Below are 13,541 nucleotides of genomic sequence, written 5' to 3'. Positions count from 1 at the left end.
GGTGTGGCACAGCTGCCCCACCCCCCACCCCAACCCATACTCCAGTGGCGCCCTTCCCCTCCAAGCCACCCCCAGGGCTGTACATAACTCCTCCATCCCCTTGATCGCCTCTCGTCCATTTAGTGACCACCTTGTAGGCCCACCCCTTTGGGATCCGAGCCAGCCATCCCGCATCACAAACTTTGGTTTGGGGGACTTCTTTACGTTTGTTTCATTTTTCTTTTTGTACAGAGAAATATTCTTTTCAAAAAGTGTCTTTTGACTGAAGTAACTTTTCTGGTGCTGTTGTTAACTTGTTCCTTTTTTTAATTTATTTCCCCACCCCAGGCCCCCCCTCCTGGTTCCTACTCACTTTTTCTTCCCTCCACCACCCCCTCACCGCCCCCATCCCATCTGAACCATTTTGTTTCTTTTCTTTCTGTCCGTTTTTGGATAAATGATCCTCTCCTTCCCCCCCCCCACCCCCCTGCAACCCACCCTCTCCTTGATTTAAATAGTCACTGCTACAAGTAACAAATGCACTGTGAAGATTCCAGTATTAATAAAGTTGTACTGTAATTAACACCCCTGCCTCCGCCTGGCTTCCTCCACCGCTGCTCACCGGGCAGCACCCCAGCCCTTGCCCATCCCAGATCCCCGCTGGGGGCGGGGCTCCGTGATGGGGGGGTGGGGGGCGTGCAGGAGTCACCAGGTCTCATGCCAGAACCTGTGCCTTTGAATGCCTCAGCTCTGTCCCTGCTGGGGGCGGTCTTGGGGCTGCCAGATGGAGGGGGAGAGGGCAGTGGCCAGGACGCACTGTGTGACATAAGCCCCCCCCCCCGCTCCCCCCCCCCCCCCCCCCCCCCCCCCCCCCCCGGCAGTCAGGCTGGCTAAGGCTTCAGGGGCTGGGGCAGGGCTGGAAGGAACTCCGTCCCGCAAATATCTACCATTCCAGGGCCCTGGCTAAGGCCCTGACCATTCCAAAACTGAATCCTCAGACCAAGGCCCCAGGGCCAGACCAGCCCACCCCCTCCTCCTGCCTCCTGCACCTGGCAGGAGGGGAAAGCGGCCTTCTCCAGGTGGGCCTTCTCCAGGTTCACCCTTGCAGATGCAAAGCAAACCAAAACAAACCAAAACAAAGCAGGTGTTTAATAGAAAAAATAAAGGGAACTGTGGCAAGATGTGGCATTTGGCTACGCCCTCTCCCCAGCTTTGCTGCCCTCTCCCTGGCCTTGCTGAGTCATGTCCCCCCCCACCATGCCCACCTGGTACAGCTCTCACCTCTTTGGGCTTAGGAGACAGACGGTCAGCCCTGCCCTCAGGGAAGGGGGCAGCCCGGGCAGTGCCAGGAGGGGCCGTAGGCTCTGTCTTCATTGACCTTCAGGTGCCCCCCAGCGCCTACCGCGCCAGGTGAGACCATGGGAGGTATGGAAGGCGGGAAGCTGAACCCTTCTCAGGCACTGAGTCCCCCTCAAAGGAGAAATACCCCTCTAGGGTCTCCTCTCTCAAGAGGAGCTCCCCACCACCACCCAGAGAAGCCTCAGGCCCAGTCCATCTCCTGCAGGAGCTCCTCCAGCTGCCCCACCCAGTTACCATGCAGGCCACTCAGGGCAGGAGGCCTTCGCCCTGTGCCCTCAGCAGCTTCACTGAGCCGGGGCTCCAGCCGTGGATGCCGGGGAGTGGGGCAGGGAGGCGGGGGGCTGCTGGCGCAGGGGGTACAGCTGGGCGGCCACACACTGTGACGAGGGCTCCGGGCTGTGAGGCTGAGGCCTTGGCACCTCACAGTCCTGCCAGTTCAGGACAGAGCTTTGTTTACCTGCAAGCGACACACCACACGCAGACACAAATAAGACTGCAGGAGTGGTCAACACCCACCTCATCCCCAGACCAAGCCACATTGTCCTCCCTGTACCCAGGGCCCAGCTCAGCTTCCAGAAACAGCCTGTAGCCCTGGGAAGCAGAGGGCATGCCGAGGAGGGTCCCAGCTCTGCTCAGTGACCTGGGCTCAGATACCCAGTGTCCCGCCCCCAGCCCCTCAGAGCTCCTTACAGCAAGAGCAGTACAACAGCTCCATGACCCGCAAGCAGTTGTCCAGCAGAGCTTTGGGCCGCACCGGCTTCAGGCTTCCTGGGGCACTCAGGAGGGACAACACTGCTTCCACCTGGGGGCTGACCTCCACACCCTGGAAGGGAGGGAAACTTTAGGACCACAGGTGCCACCCCCAGCCTGTGAAGAGATCCCAGGAGAGCTGTGGGGGGCGGGGGGTGGTGGTGGCTGTCCTGCCTGGAAGGAGGACAAGAGATCCCTGTGACCAGGACGCCTGAGAGCAATTTCTCTCCTTCCTGCAGGTGCCATTTTTCCTGGGAGGGGCTCCCTCCATGTCCCTCACTCAAGCACAACACACAGAAGCTTCTCTTTTCCTCTCCTAGGGGCAGGCCAGACAGGGAGGAGGTGGGGGCATCCTTGCTGTTCTAGCCCAGGCCCGGCCACCACCACATGAGGAGTCCCTATCCCAGGGACACTGTCCTTCAGGATGCAAAGACCCACACCGACTCCAGTGAAGAAGAGACAGGACCCTCAGGAGGGTCAGTCATATCGTGAGGCGCACTGACAGGGCTGGGTCTCCAGCTCCAAGCTCGGGGTCTCCTCTCCACAACACTTAACAAAAGGAACCTGGTGTGGGGAGCACCAGGCACCATGGGAGGGACAGAGCAGGGGCCAGAACCGTCATAGAAGACACGGAGCACGGGACTTCCCTGGTGGCGCAGTGGTTAAGAATCCGCCTGCTACTGCAGGGGATGCAGGTTCAAGCCCTGGTCCGGGAAGATCCCACATGCCGCGGAGCAACTAAGCCGGTGTGCCACAACTACTGAGCCTGCGCTCTAGAGCCCACGAGCCACAACTACTGAGCCCCTGCACGCCACAACTACTGAAGCCTGCGTGCCTAGAGCCCGTGCTCCGCAACAAAGAGAAGCCACCGCTGAGAAGCCCGCGCACCGCAACGAAGAGTGGCCCCTGCTCGCCGCAACTAGAGAAAGCCCACGCGCAGCAACGAAGACCCAACGCAGCCAAACATAAAAATAAATAAATAAATAAATGTATGTATAAATAAACAAATAATAATACTTAAAAAAAAAAAAAAAAAGACACGGAGCAGGAGGAAACATGGGACCTGAGCTGGGGAAGGACCTTCCTAAAAGTAAAGTGTTCTAGGTTGAACTGTGTGTCCCCCTGCCCCACAACCCCCTAAAAAAGCTCTGTCCAAGGCCTAATCCCTAGTACCTGCAAATGTGACCTGTTTGGAAATGGGGTCTATGCAGATGTAATTAAGTCAGGGATCTCCAGATGAGTGCAGTCTGGATTTATGGTGGGCCCTAAATCCAATGACTGTTGCCCTTGTAAGAGAAAGGACACAGGTCCTTCTCTGGGACACAGAGGGAAAGGCCATGTGAAGACAGAGGCGGAAGGTGGAGTGACGCTGCACAAGCCAAGGACACCATCAGCCACCAGAAGCTGGAAGAGGTGGGAAAGATCCTCCTCTGGAGCCTTTGGAGGGAGCATGGCCCTGCTGACACCTTGATTTCAGACTTCTGTTCTCCAGAACTGCGATAGAATAATTTCTGTTGTTTTAAGCCACCAGTTGGTAGTAATTTGTGATGGCAGTCCCCAAAAAAACTAATATACAAAGGCTTAGAGAGAGAAGTGAGCGTGGCAGGAGGGCAAAGGGGCCCATGCCCATGGCCCTCTCCCTAGAGGGAAGACCCACTGCCCCATAGATGTTGGGCACATATGGAACGGGCCATCAACCATTAACACTGTGAGAAAGAAGAGGTTAAAAGTTAGTTCAGGGACTTCCCTGGTGGTCCAGTGGTTAAGACTTCGCCTTCCAGTGCAGTGGGTGCGGGTTCGATCCCTGGTTGGGGAGCTAAGATCCCACATGCCTCATGGTCAAAAACAAAAACATAAAACAGAAGCAATATTGTAACAAATTCAATAAAGACTTTGAAAATGGTCCACGTCAAAAAAAAAAAATCTTTAAAAAACAAAGCTGGTTCAATCTGAAGAGCCCAGGTGGGCAGGGCCTCAGCCTACCCACAATCTCCTTCCCAGCCCCCAAACCAGCTCCCCAGAGCTCACAGAGCCAGATACACTCCCAAGGAAAACTGAGGATGGAACACAGTCCGTTCCCCAGGTCAGCTCCAACCCCCCCTGCCCACAGGCACAAGAAAGCCACCAAGGAAATGGCTGGGTCTCCCGGTCCCCGCCAGAATGGAGAGCCTCCACAAAGTTCTCGGCAGCTGCAAAAGCAGGTGCTGGCCCCGAGCCCTGGTGTCAGCAGAAGCTCACAGTTGGCTTCCTGTTGGCTGTTCTTGCTGGGCAGCAGGTGGGGCCCCGGGGCAGTTGTGTACCAGGGTCCTAAGGAGGGCTGGTGGGGGGGGGGGCAGTAGGGCAAGGCGGGGGTGTGGGGAGGGGTCCCATGGCACATGGCCTGCAAGGACACACACCGACCCTGTCACCTTACCCTCTAGGCTTTTTGGAAGACGTATCCCCCAGGCCTCCGATCAACACTGCTCAACAGGCAGCAATCGGGAACCTCTATTATTATTATTAATTAAGGTACGTTTATGTTAGGGTTCACTCTTTCTGTTGTACTTTCAACGGGCTTTGACAAATGCAATTATACCCACCGGTACAGCATCATACAGAAGAGTTTCATTGCCCTCAACCCTCCTGTGCTCCACCCATTTATCCCTCCGCCTTTCCCTCTTTTCTTAGATGTGGAAATAAAGTGAGAGGGATCAATGACTCGCCCAGGGTTGCAGAGCGTAAGAACAGGGTCTCAGGTGCATCTCTTGCCCCCCAAGCCCAGGCCACCACCCTGCCCCCCCCCATTTCTCCCACACTCTCCAGGACATGCCAGAACTTTCCATGCCTTTATCTTCTCCCTTGATAGTTTTTGGCCACACACACACACACACACACACACACACACACACACACACACACACACACACGCACCCGCCCTGGCCACCTGCACCTCCGCACAGCTCACCGGGAGGCCTTGTTTGACATCCAGCAGCAGCGTATGTACCTCCTCCAGGTACTTCCAGGATGGATGGCCCTCGAGCAGCACCTCCTGCACCCACTCAGTAGCACTGAGACTCACCAAGACCCACAGATACCGCAGCTCCTGTTGGCTCACCCGGGCCCTCTGCTGCAGGGACAGGAGAAATTATTGAAACCCCAGACAGGAGCCTCTGGGCCTGCCCCCCACAGCTCTGACCGCCCCCCAGATTTGCCCTGCACAGGGGGAGGACCACGGGCATCCACTGTGGATGGGGTGGGAGGGGCACCTGGGGCCTGAGCCAAGGGCAGGCTTGCTTGAGGGGCCAGGAAAGACCCCTGGCAACAGGATCTGCCCAGACCAATGTGCCTCCAGGCAGGGTCCACAGGATGTCCCAGGAGGCAGGGGCCTCCCCATTCCAGAGGGGGGATTCTCACCAGCCTGGTGACGTTGGCCATTCGGAGTACCCCCTCATAAGGCACACTGACCCTGTAGTTGATGGGGAAGTAGTGTTTCTGGGGAGATACAAGAACAAAGGATGAGATCAGAGTCAGAAATGGCTCAGACTCCCCCAACCTCCGAGAAGAAATTGATGCAGGAGAAGAGGACCCAGGACCGGCCCTTGATGGCAGCGGTGGTCCTCTACAGAAAACATGTGCTTGGCTCCCAGTTGGGATAAAGACAGCTCTTTCCTCTGGGACACAGGGAAGGTGAAACAAAACAAAACGTGTTAAGGCATAAGTCTCGAGCCAAAATGTAGGATGAGAGGCTTACTACTCCTAGAGAATCATATCCTTTAGGAGGGGTGAGGAAAATGACTTTAAAAGATTGCTCTAAAACTTATCATGGTGATGGTTTCATGACTTTGCGAATACACTAAAAGCCACAGAAATGTACACTTGAACAAGTGAGGTGTGTGGTATGTGAATTATATCTCAAAAAAGCTGTTAAAAAAAAAAAAAGACCTACAGAGCCACATGCCACGTGGTCCACCCTATAAAAAGAATCAAACATTCTAATTTCTAGGTCCTTATCTCCCCTGCTAAATAGTGTCTGGGGTTCCCCCATGGTTTCCTGGAATCCATTCCTGAGTCACTGGGTGAGTGCCACCTGGAGGTGGGATCAAAGGTCAGATCAGATAGGAGGGTTGGAGGCCCCGGGGAAGGATGGCAGGAGCGGGGACAGGAAGTGCAGACCAGGCACATGGGTGTGTGTGAGGGAGAAGGGAGCCATGGCAGGCACAGGCCTGACACAAGTCCAAGGAGAGGGACTGAATTTCCAGGTCCTTACGTCGCATGAGCCACAGGGCTTTGGAAGAGGGACACAACAAGTGCCGACGTGGTTACCATGTACTGAAGGCGGTTCCGGTACTGCAGCTTGTCCCGCAGAAAGCCAGTGATGGCACACTCCTCGCTCCGGGTTAAGGGCCACACCTCCAAACCCTCGTTCCCCAAGGCCATGCCCAGGAGGATCCCGAGATCTGTGGACCGCACACAACAAGAACACGTGAGCCACCTGCGTGGCTCCCACACCGCCCGGGTATGCAGAGCTGTGCTCACGACCTCCCTTTTCCCAGTCACAAGTCCTCTCGGAAGGGCCGGGGTGGGGGGCGCAGCGTCCCAAGGAGGCCTTCCCAGCGCCAGGAATACTCTCCCTGCGGTCCGGGCTCCAGGACAGCAATGCAGACAAGCATGAACCGTCCAGCCCAGCCACCTCCCACCCAAGGCTGGCAAAGTCCCCCAGGAGCCACGTCCTGGGATTGGTCTCCAGTCTCCTTCCCACTCCTGCCCCAGGGGGCAGGCACAGCCTCCTTTCCATGGTAACCCCCTGCCCCTATCTAGAGCCTCTGAGTTTTCAAAGCCTTTTGCTGCATTTTCCATCCAGAGACTCTGGAGCTGTGGATTCTAGGTCCAGCTCTACAAATGACTCTTGGGTGACCCACTCCATTGTCCTCCCTGCTCTATCTGACCTTGACATGCCTCTTAATTAGAGGTACCAGCAGGTTTGTAGCGGCCCTTCCAGTTTGGTCTTTCCGGGATGCTGAGCGAACCTCACTCAGGCTGTTTCTCTTCCCCGCTAACAAACGATCCAAACATTACCAGCCTTCACCACTGCAGGTCACTGTGACTTTAAAAACAGTGTGATTTCTGTGTAACTGAACAGACTTACAAAAATTATCTGAGAGAATTTGCAACAAACATGAACAAGGGTTAAGTTGATGGGAGCAGAAAGAACAAAATATAGATGGGCAAGAGACGTATCTGAAACTCAACCTCGCTAATAAATTCACGTCAAAACAATCGATACATGTTTCACCTACCAAATGGAAAGACTTTTTTGTTGTTGTTACTGTTGTTTTATTTTATTTTAATGACACTTGCTGCTGGCAAAATAGTGAGGCAGATGCTCTCATCCTGGAAAGCAATTTGGCAATTTTTGTTATTAGTGGACTTAATAATGCCCACACACCTCAACCCACTAAGCTTTAAAATTGTCCACACCCTTTGACCCATTAAACTCATTTCTAGGAATAAACGTGAAGGAAAACAAAAGAGAGACATAACCGAAAGATTTGTGACAAAGACTTTCCTTTGCAGTATTATTTTGTAATAGTGAACATCTGTAAGTGGCCTAGATGTTCAATAATAACGAATGTAGCCAATAAAAATCACATTGCCAAAGAATACTTATGATATGCTTATATGATAAGAAAAATACTTTTGATACGCTTAGCAAAGTTTTAAAAAGCATGATTCAACACACCGTATCTGGGTATAAAGCATGACTTGAATTTTGTTAATTATGTGTATGTGTGTGTATAGAAAATGCAATGGAAAGAAATGCACCAAATCTCTATGGGAGATTTTTATGTTCTTCTTTATATTTTTTAGGATATATTTTACATTCTATAATTAGTATGTATTATTGTTAATAGTCAAAAGCAGTAATTTTTTTTCCTTTTCTCCCTCTTCCTTCCTTCCTCCCTTCCGTCCTCCTTCTCTCTCTTTCTCTCTTTCTTCCTTTTTTCCCCCAAAATAGCCAGGCAGGCTGAGTCACCTCTTTGATTCGCCCCTGGTTGTGAGCAGCAATTACTGACCGGACTTTCTGCACTCACTTCTCTGGCACTTAGGGAGACTTTTGTTCTTAAACCCTCACCGGCCTGGGCCTGCTGACACTCACTTTCCCACCCCCTTCTCAGTGCTGCTGCCATGCCTGTGCCCCTGCTGGGCCAGAAGCTCAGGCTTACTCAAGCCTATGCCCCTTATGGCCTGCAGCCCACCAGCCCTTCCCCTCACAGAAGTCTGATAGCACATTTTTTGCAAACTTGCAAATTTGCAATCCATTTTGCACTTCCTCTGTCTCTCTCTTCCCATGTTCTCAACCCAATATTTGGACAAGGGAACAGATAAACCAGTGTTTCTGCTTGCTTTCTCCCTTGTCTCTACGTCATTAACACTCTCAGCTTGGCACCCCTGCTGGTCAGGATCATTCCTGCCTCAGGGTTTAGGCTCACACATTGCCCCTGCCCTGGGTATCCTCTCACATGGCAGACCCCTTCCAAGGTCTCACCAAGACTCCTTCCCTCCCCAGAGGCTCCCCTGCCTACGCCAGCCACCAACCCGTCTCTAGCACCAACCCCTATCTCTAGCACCAACCCCTGTCTCTAGCACCATCTGTCCAATTCACTCATTGTCTTTTTTTTTTTTTTGGCTGCTTTGGGTCTTCATTGCCGTGTGCGGGCTTTCTCTAGTTGCCGCAAGTGGGGGCTACTCTTCATTGTGGTGCGCGGGCTTCTCATTGCAGTGGCTTCTCTTGTTGTGGAGCATGGGCTCTAGGCGCGTGAGCTTCAGTAGCTGCAGCACACAGGCTCAGTAGTTGCGGCACGCAGGCCCTAGAGCGTGCAGGTTTCAGTAGTTGTGGCACGTGGGCTCAGTAGTTGTGGCTCGCGGACTCTAGAGCACAGGCTCAGCAGTTGTGGCGCACGGGCTTAGTTGCTCCGCGGCATGTGGGATCTTCCGGGACCAGGGCTCGAACCTGTGTCCCCTGAATTGGCAGGTGGATTCTTAACCACTGCGCCACCAGGGAAGCCCCTCACTCACCGTCTTGACCAGACAACGCAGCTCCCAGTGTGTGAATGCACAGTGCTGTGAACCACAGAGAGGACGTGTTACTCAGCACTTTGGGGTTCACGTCGAGCAGGGAACCGGGAGCAGGCATCTGGGTCTCCTGTAGAAGCTGGTAAAGGCCCACCCAGGGTATCTGATTGAGCAGGTATGAGGTAGTGGAGCGGGGGAGCAGAGAATCTGCATTTCTAACAAGTCCTGAAGTAAAACTGATGCTGCTGGTCTGGGGACCGCACTTGACAGAAAGTGACAGTTTACAAATTGGTGTCCTTAGGGCCACATTCTGGTTCGCAGAGATTTCACATAAAAATCCAAATTTCCATCTTTTCTTTAAAAATCAGTATCCCTGTCCACACTGAGCCTTCTTTCCAGTGTGGCAGTCACCCTGTGGCTGCCCACTCCACCCCCAAGTCCTACCCCACCTGCCCTCATCTGAGTCCCAGTCTGGAGCCTTCGGGGGCCTGGCCACTAGCCTCGTAGCAGAGACTCACAGAGCCTCCGTGCTTCCCAGCCTGGCACACATGGGTTGCCCCAGAAACTCTGTCCACAGATGATCTGCCTTCTCCCAAACTTAGACCTCCTCCAAGTCTGCAGCCCAACTACCATTCCCAATTTTAAGCTCCCTTCCTGTTGCCTCCACTCTGAAAAACAGGCCAGCAAACAGGTAACTAGGCAGGGCCAGCACAGCTGTAGCCTCACGCACCCTCTGCATTCTGAAAGCCCCACAGCTAGTGCAACCCTGGTCGGGAGGCCCGCCGTGCCCCCCTATCTCCACAGTTAAGAGGCCTGCAAGACAGAAGAGGAGACTGAAGAAAGAGTAATGTCCTGTGCGCAGTGACAAATGGGGCTTGTCCACCACCCCCACATCTGTGCCTGTGTGTGTAGATACCCCCAAATTTACATTCACCAAGAACCTCAGATGCAACCTTATTTGGAAATAGGGTCTTTGCAAATGTTATTAAGAATCTCCAGATGAAATCCTCTTGAATTTAGGGTGGGCCCTAAATTCAATGACTGGTGCCCTTACACGAAGAAGAAAGGACACAGAGACACATGTAAGGAAAGACCATTCACATGGGCTTCACAGATGAAGGCAGACTGGAGTGATGCAGCCACAAGCCAAGGAATGCCAGAAGCCACCAGAAGCTGGAAGAGGCAAGAAGTATCCTCCCCGAGAGCCTTCAGAGGGAGCATAACCTTGACAACTTGATTTCAGACTTCTGACCTCCAAAGCTGTGACAGAATACAGTTCTGCTGTTTTAAGCCAAGACTGTGGCAATTTGTTACGGCAGCCACTCCTTTTCCAGCACCCCAGCCCCTCTCTGAGCCCCTGATCCTCATCCCTCCCTCCCCCTCACCCCATAGCCAGTCCTTGCCAATCCTGCGCTCTGCCTTCATGAGCTCTGTCCCCTCTGCCAGGCCTCTTCATTCTCACTTCCATCTCCAGAAGGAACCCTCATCACCTATCACATCCTGCCCGGGAGGCTGTGACAGCAACTCCCAAAAGCACGGCCAAATTGATCTCCCGAAAGCAGAGTACCTCTCAATCTCAGCTCCCACGCCCAGGTCACGGACCTTCCAGGGCTCCCTGTTATCTCATGAATTAGCCACTCTTCACTCTGGCTTTCAAGGCCTCAGCCACCTGAGCCCAAACCAGCTTTCCAGCCTGGCCTCTCACGCTCTCACTGCTGAGCCTTTGCTCACGCTGCCCCCTCTCCCTGGAAGGAACACTGTCCTCACCTCCCCACGTCTACGTGTGTGAACCCCACCCACCTCTGAGACCATTTCAAGCAGCACCTCGCCGTGCTGTTTCTCCTGCTCCCCCTGCTCCTCATGACTTGGAAGATTCCAGAACACTGGGTCTGGGTCCTTCAACCTGTTCTGAACATCCAGACCCTTTGCAGTACCCTCCACAAGGGCAAGGGTGGACCCATCTCCTCTGTGAATCCCTCACAGGATCAGACCCCGGACCTCATGCAAGTGGCACACAGTTCCTAGCACCTAACTCCATGCCAGGTGTTAGAGAGAGACGCACGAGACAGCCCAGGTCCTTGTCACCATGGCAGTGTCTCTCCAGTGGGCATGTGGGGGGCACCAGAAAAAAATATGTTGAATTTAAGTCAATTAAACTGAATCTTGGAGTCTGAAGGGAGCTTGGTCTGGCCTCCCACCAGCAGGCAGGCCTGAGAGACTTGTCAATTCTTTTTCTTTTCTGTCCTCATTTCAACTATTTTTCTTTTCCCCAACGACACTGTTCTCTTTCTGCCTTTTGATTTAGCTCTTTATGGAGGGAAAGGCAGAGGGAACAGGCTGCACTACTCCCATGTGTCTCGGGGCCCAGGCAATTTCACAAGCCCCCACCCCTGGCTGGTCACGCCCAGGGAGGCCAGAAATCATCTCTCTGCCACCTCCATCCCCACCGTACTCCCCAGCACCAATGAGTCTGAGCAGGTGAGACGCTGCCTCCTACCCCCAGTGCCTGTCCTGTCCCTGTGACCCACTGACTGTGCCCACCCAGCCTAAGGCTCATACCCACCATGCCCGTCTGAGCTGCAGTCAGCTGGAGACAGGGCAGACGGCGTGGGAGTCCCCAAGGGTGCCTGCCATTAAGCTGGGAAGCGTCTCAACTTCTCACCAGGAAGAATGCCCTGGTTGCCATGGTTACGAAGCCTGGCTCTGGGCCAAGCTCTCCCTGGGCAGTCCCCACAGAACCCCCCCAGTACTCACAGCGCAGCCAGGCGAATCCCCGGGGCATGGTGGTGCGCTGGGTCTCCCAGAGAGCAGAGGTGGTGTCCCCAGCAATGTGTCTATCCACAGAGGCCTGAGTGGGGCCTACATGGCCTCGGGTCAGCAAAGGTGGCCCAAAGTCGAGGAAGGACTAGCCACGGAGGAGTGGCCCAGCAGGAGGCGGCAGGTGCTCCTGGGCAGGGCTCACCCTTATCTGCCTGGCAGTGCAGAGGGCAGCCGGGGGGCGGTGGCTGTGAGTCCCATGGCAGCCAAGACCTGGCCTGAAACGGCTGCCTCGGGGTCTTCCTTCCAAGCAGGAGGAGAGAGTCCCCAGCAGGCCCCTCGGAATCTGAGGCTGGGTTGTGCTTTCTCTGATTTCTCTGTCTGCAGCTGCTCAGTGTGAAATCTGGCTCTGGAAAGAGAAAGGAGGAGAGAAACTGATTATGTAAGAGTGGTGCTGCCACTCAGCCATCAGCCACAGGCGCGCAGAGCCTACTGTGCAGGCTGCACCCTCCGCTGGCCGGGACCACCAGGGAAGGCCAGAGGTGCACAGCCCTGCCCTGGTTGCTGGCTACTCGGGGACACAGAAATGACAGAACCACCGAAGGGCAGCCCCAGCCCAGGAGTAAGTTAAAATGACACCAGCTGACAGCCTGGGGCCAAAACAAAAGCAGGACCACAGAATGAATGAGCTGTGTGGGTTAAATCAAGGGAGCTTCCTGAAGGCGGCAGATCACAGGTGAAATACATGAACGGCTTAGACTGTGGGGAGGTTAAAAAAAGCCCAGAATCAGGCTCTGCACCCCTCCATGCCCCAGAGAACACTCTCCTAGCCACCTCCTCACTCAGAAATCTCCCAGAAAGGCCCCCACCATGCACCCTAGACCACCAGACCGGGACGGAGAAGCTGAGAAAGTGAGAATTGGGGTCATGGTCACCTTCATGCCACACCACAGAGCCCTAATCCTGGGTGCCATCTGTGGTCCCACCCATCCACTGAAATGGGGGAAATGTGCGGAAGCCAGGAAGGCACAAAGTGGGAGGTAACTAATGGCACAGAAGCCAGAGCCTTCTCTCAGGGGGAGGGGCACAGAGGAAATCACCTAAAAGAATGGGGGTGTCTGTCTGTCTGTCTCTCTCTGGTGGGGAAGAGGGAGGGGGAGGAGTTTGAGAATTGCCTCTCCCACCCCACCCCCACTTTACCCAGGGGTTTGGAACAGCCCTTTGGAAGCTCATGCAGAGAAAAGTTAGACAAGTAAAAGTTGGAATATTATTCTACATAATTCAATTGCAAATAGCATTTTCAAAGTCACAGTAGCAAGTAAAAAGTGAAAGTTAATTTAACAGAAGCATGACTTAAGGATCCTGGAAGGACAAGGGCCTGGGGAGGGTGCACATGAGTGGTGAGGGAAGCGGGTGACGAGGAGCTACACGTTCCTTGGTGGGAAGTCAACAGATAGTGCCTCAAATGAATGAGCAACATGAGCGTATATATAACTGAATCAATTTGCTGTACACCTGAAAGTAACACAACATTGTAAATCAACTATACTTCAATTAAAAAAATTTTTAAAAAGTTATGGAAGTGGGTGCGTGTGAAGAATTAGGGCCACTTTTGCAACCAATCTATTACACCTACACAGAGC

General features: G+C 53.8%; 1 protein-coding gene across 3 annotated transcripts in view; it reads right to left on the bottom strand.

Annotated features, from left to right (window-relative positions):
* Nucleotides 1-1,113: 1,113 nt before the first annotated feature.
* The window catches only part of IL34 (interleukin 34), a 69,893-nt gene continuing 57,465 nt past the window's right edge, over nucleotides 1,114-13,541 (bottom strand). For all 3 annotated transcript variants that reach the window (XM_068529001.1, XM_068529002.1, XM_068529003.1), the window contains 6 exons: nucleotides 11,896-12,307; nucleotides 6,391-6,524; nucleotides 5,482-5,559; nucleotides 5,033-5,194; nucleotides 2,029-2,161; nucleotides 1,114-1,795 (listed from right to left, as the gene is read on the bottom strand). In XM_068529001.1, the coding sequence (XP_068385102.1) occupies nucleotides 1,623-1,795; nucleotides 2,029-2,161; nucleotides 5,033-5,194; nucleotides 5,482-5,559; nucleotides 6,391-6,524; nucleotides 11,896-11,923 (708 nt within the window). In that variant the 5' untranslated portion in view covers nucleotides 11,924-12,307 and the 3' untranslated portion in view covers nucleotides 1,114-1,622. The remainder of the gene's footprint in view (nucleotides 1,796-2,028; nucleotides 2,162-5,032; nucleotides 5,195-5,481; nucleotides 5,560-6,390; nucleotides 6,525-11,895; nucleotides 12,308-13,541) is intronic.

The sequence above is a fragment of the Eschrichtius robustus genome, chromosome 19 (genome assembly GCF_028021215.1).
Source record: "Eschrichtius robustus isolate mEscRob2 chromosome 19, mEscRob2.pri, whole genome shotgun sequence".
Lineage (NCBI taxonomy): Eukaryota > Metazoa > Chordata > Mammalia > Artiodactyla > Eschrichtiidae > Eschrichtius > Eschrichtius robustus.
Note: the sequence above shows the minus strand (reverse complement) of the source record. Positions and strands in the feature narration are given on the sequence as shown.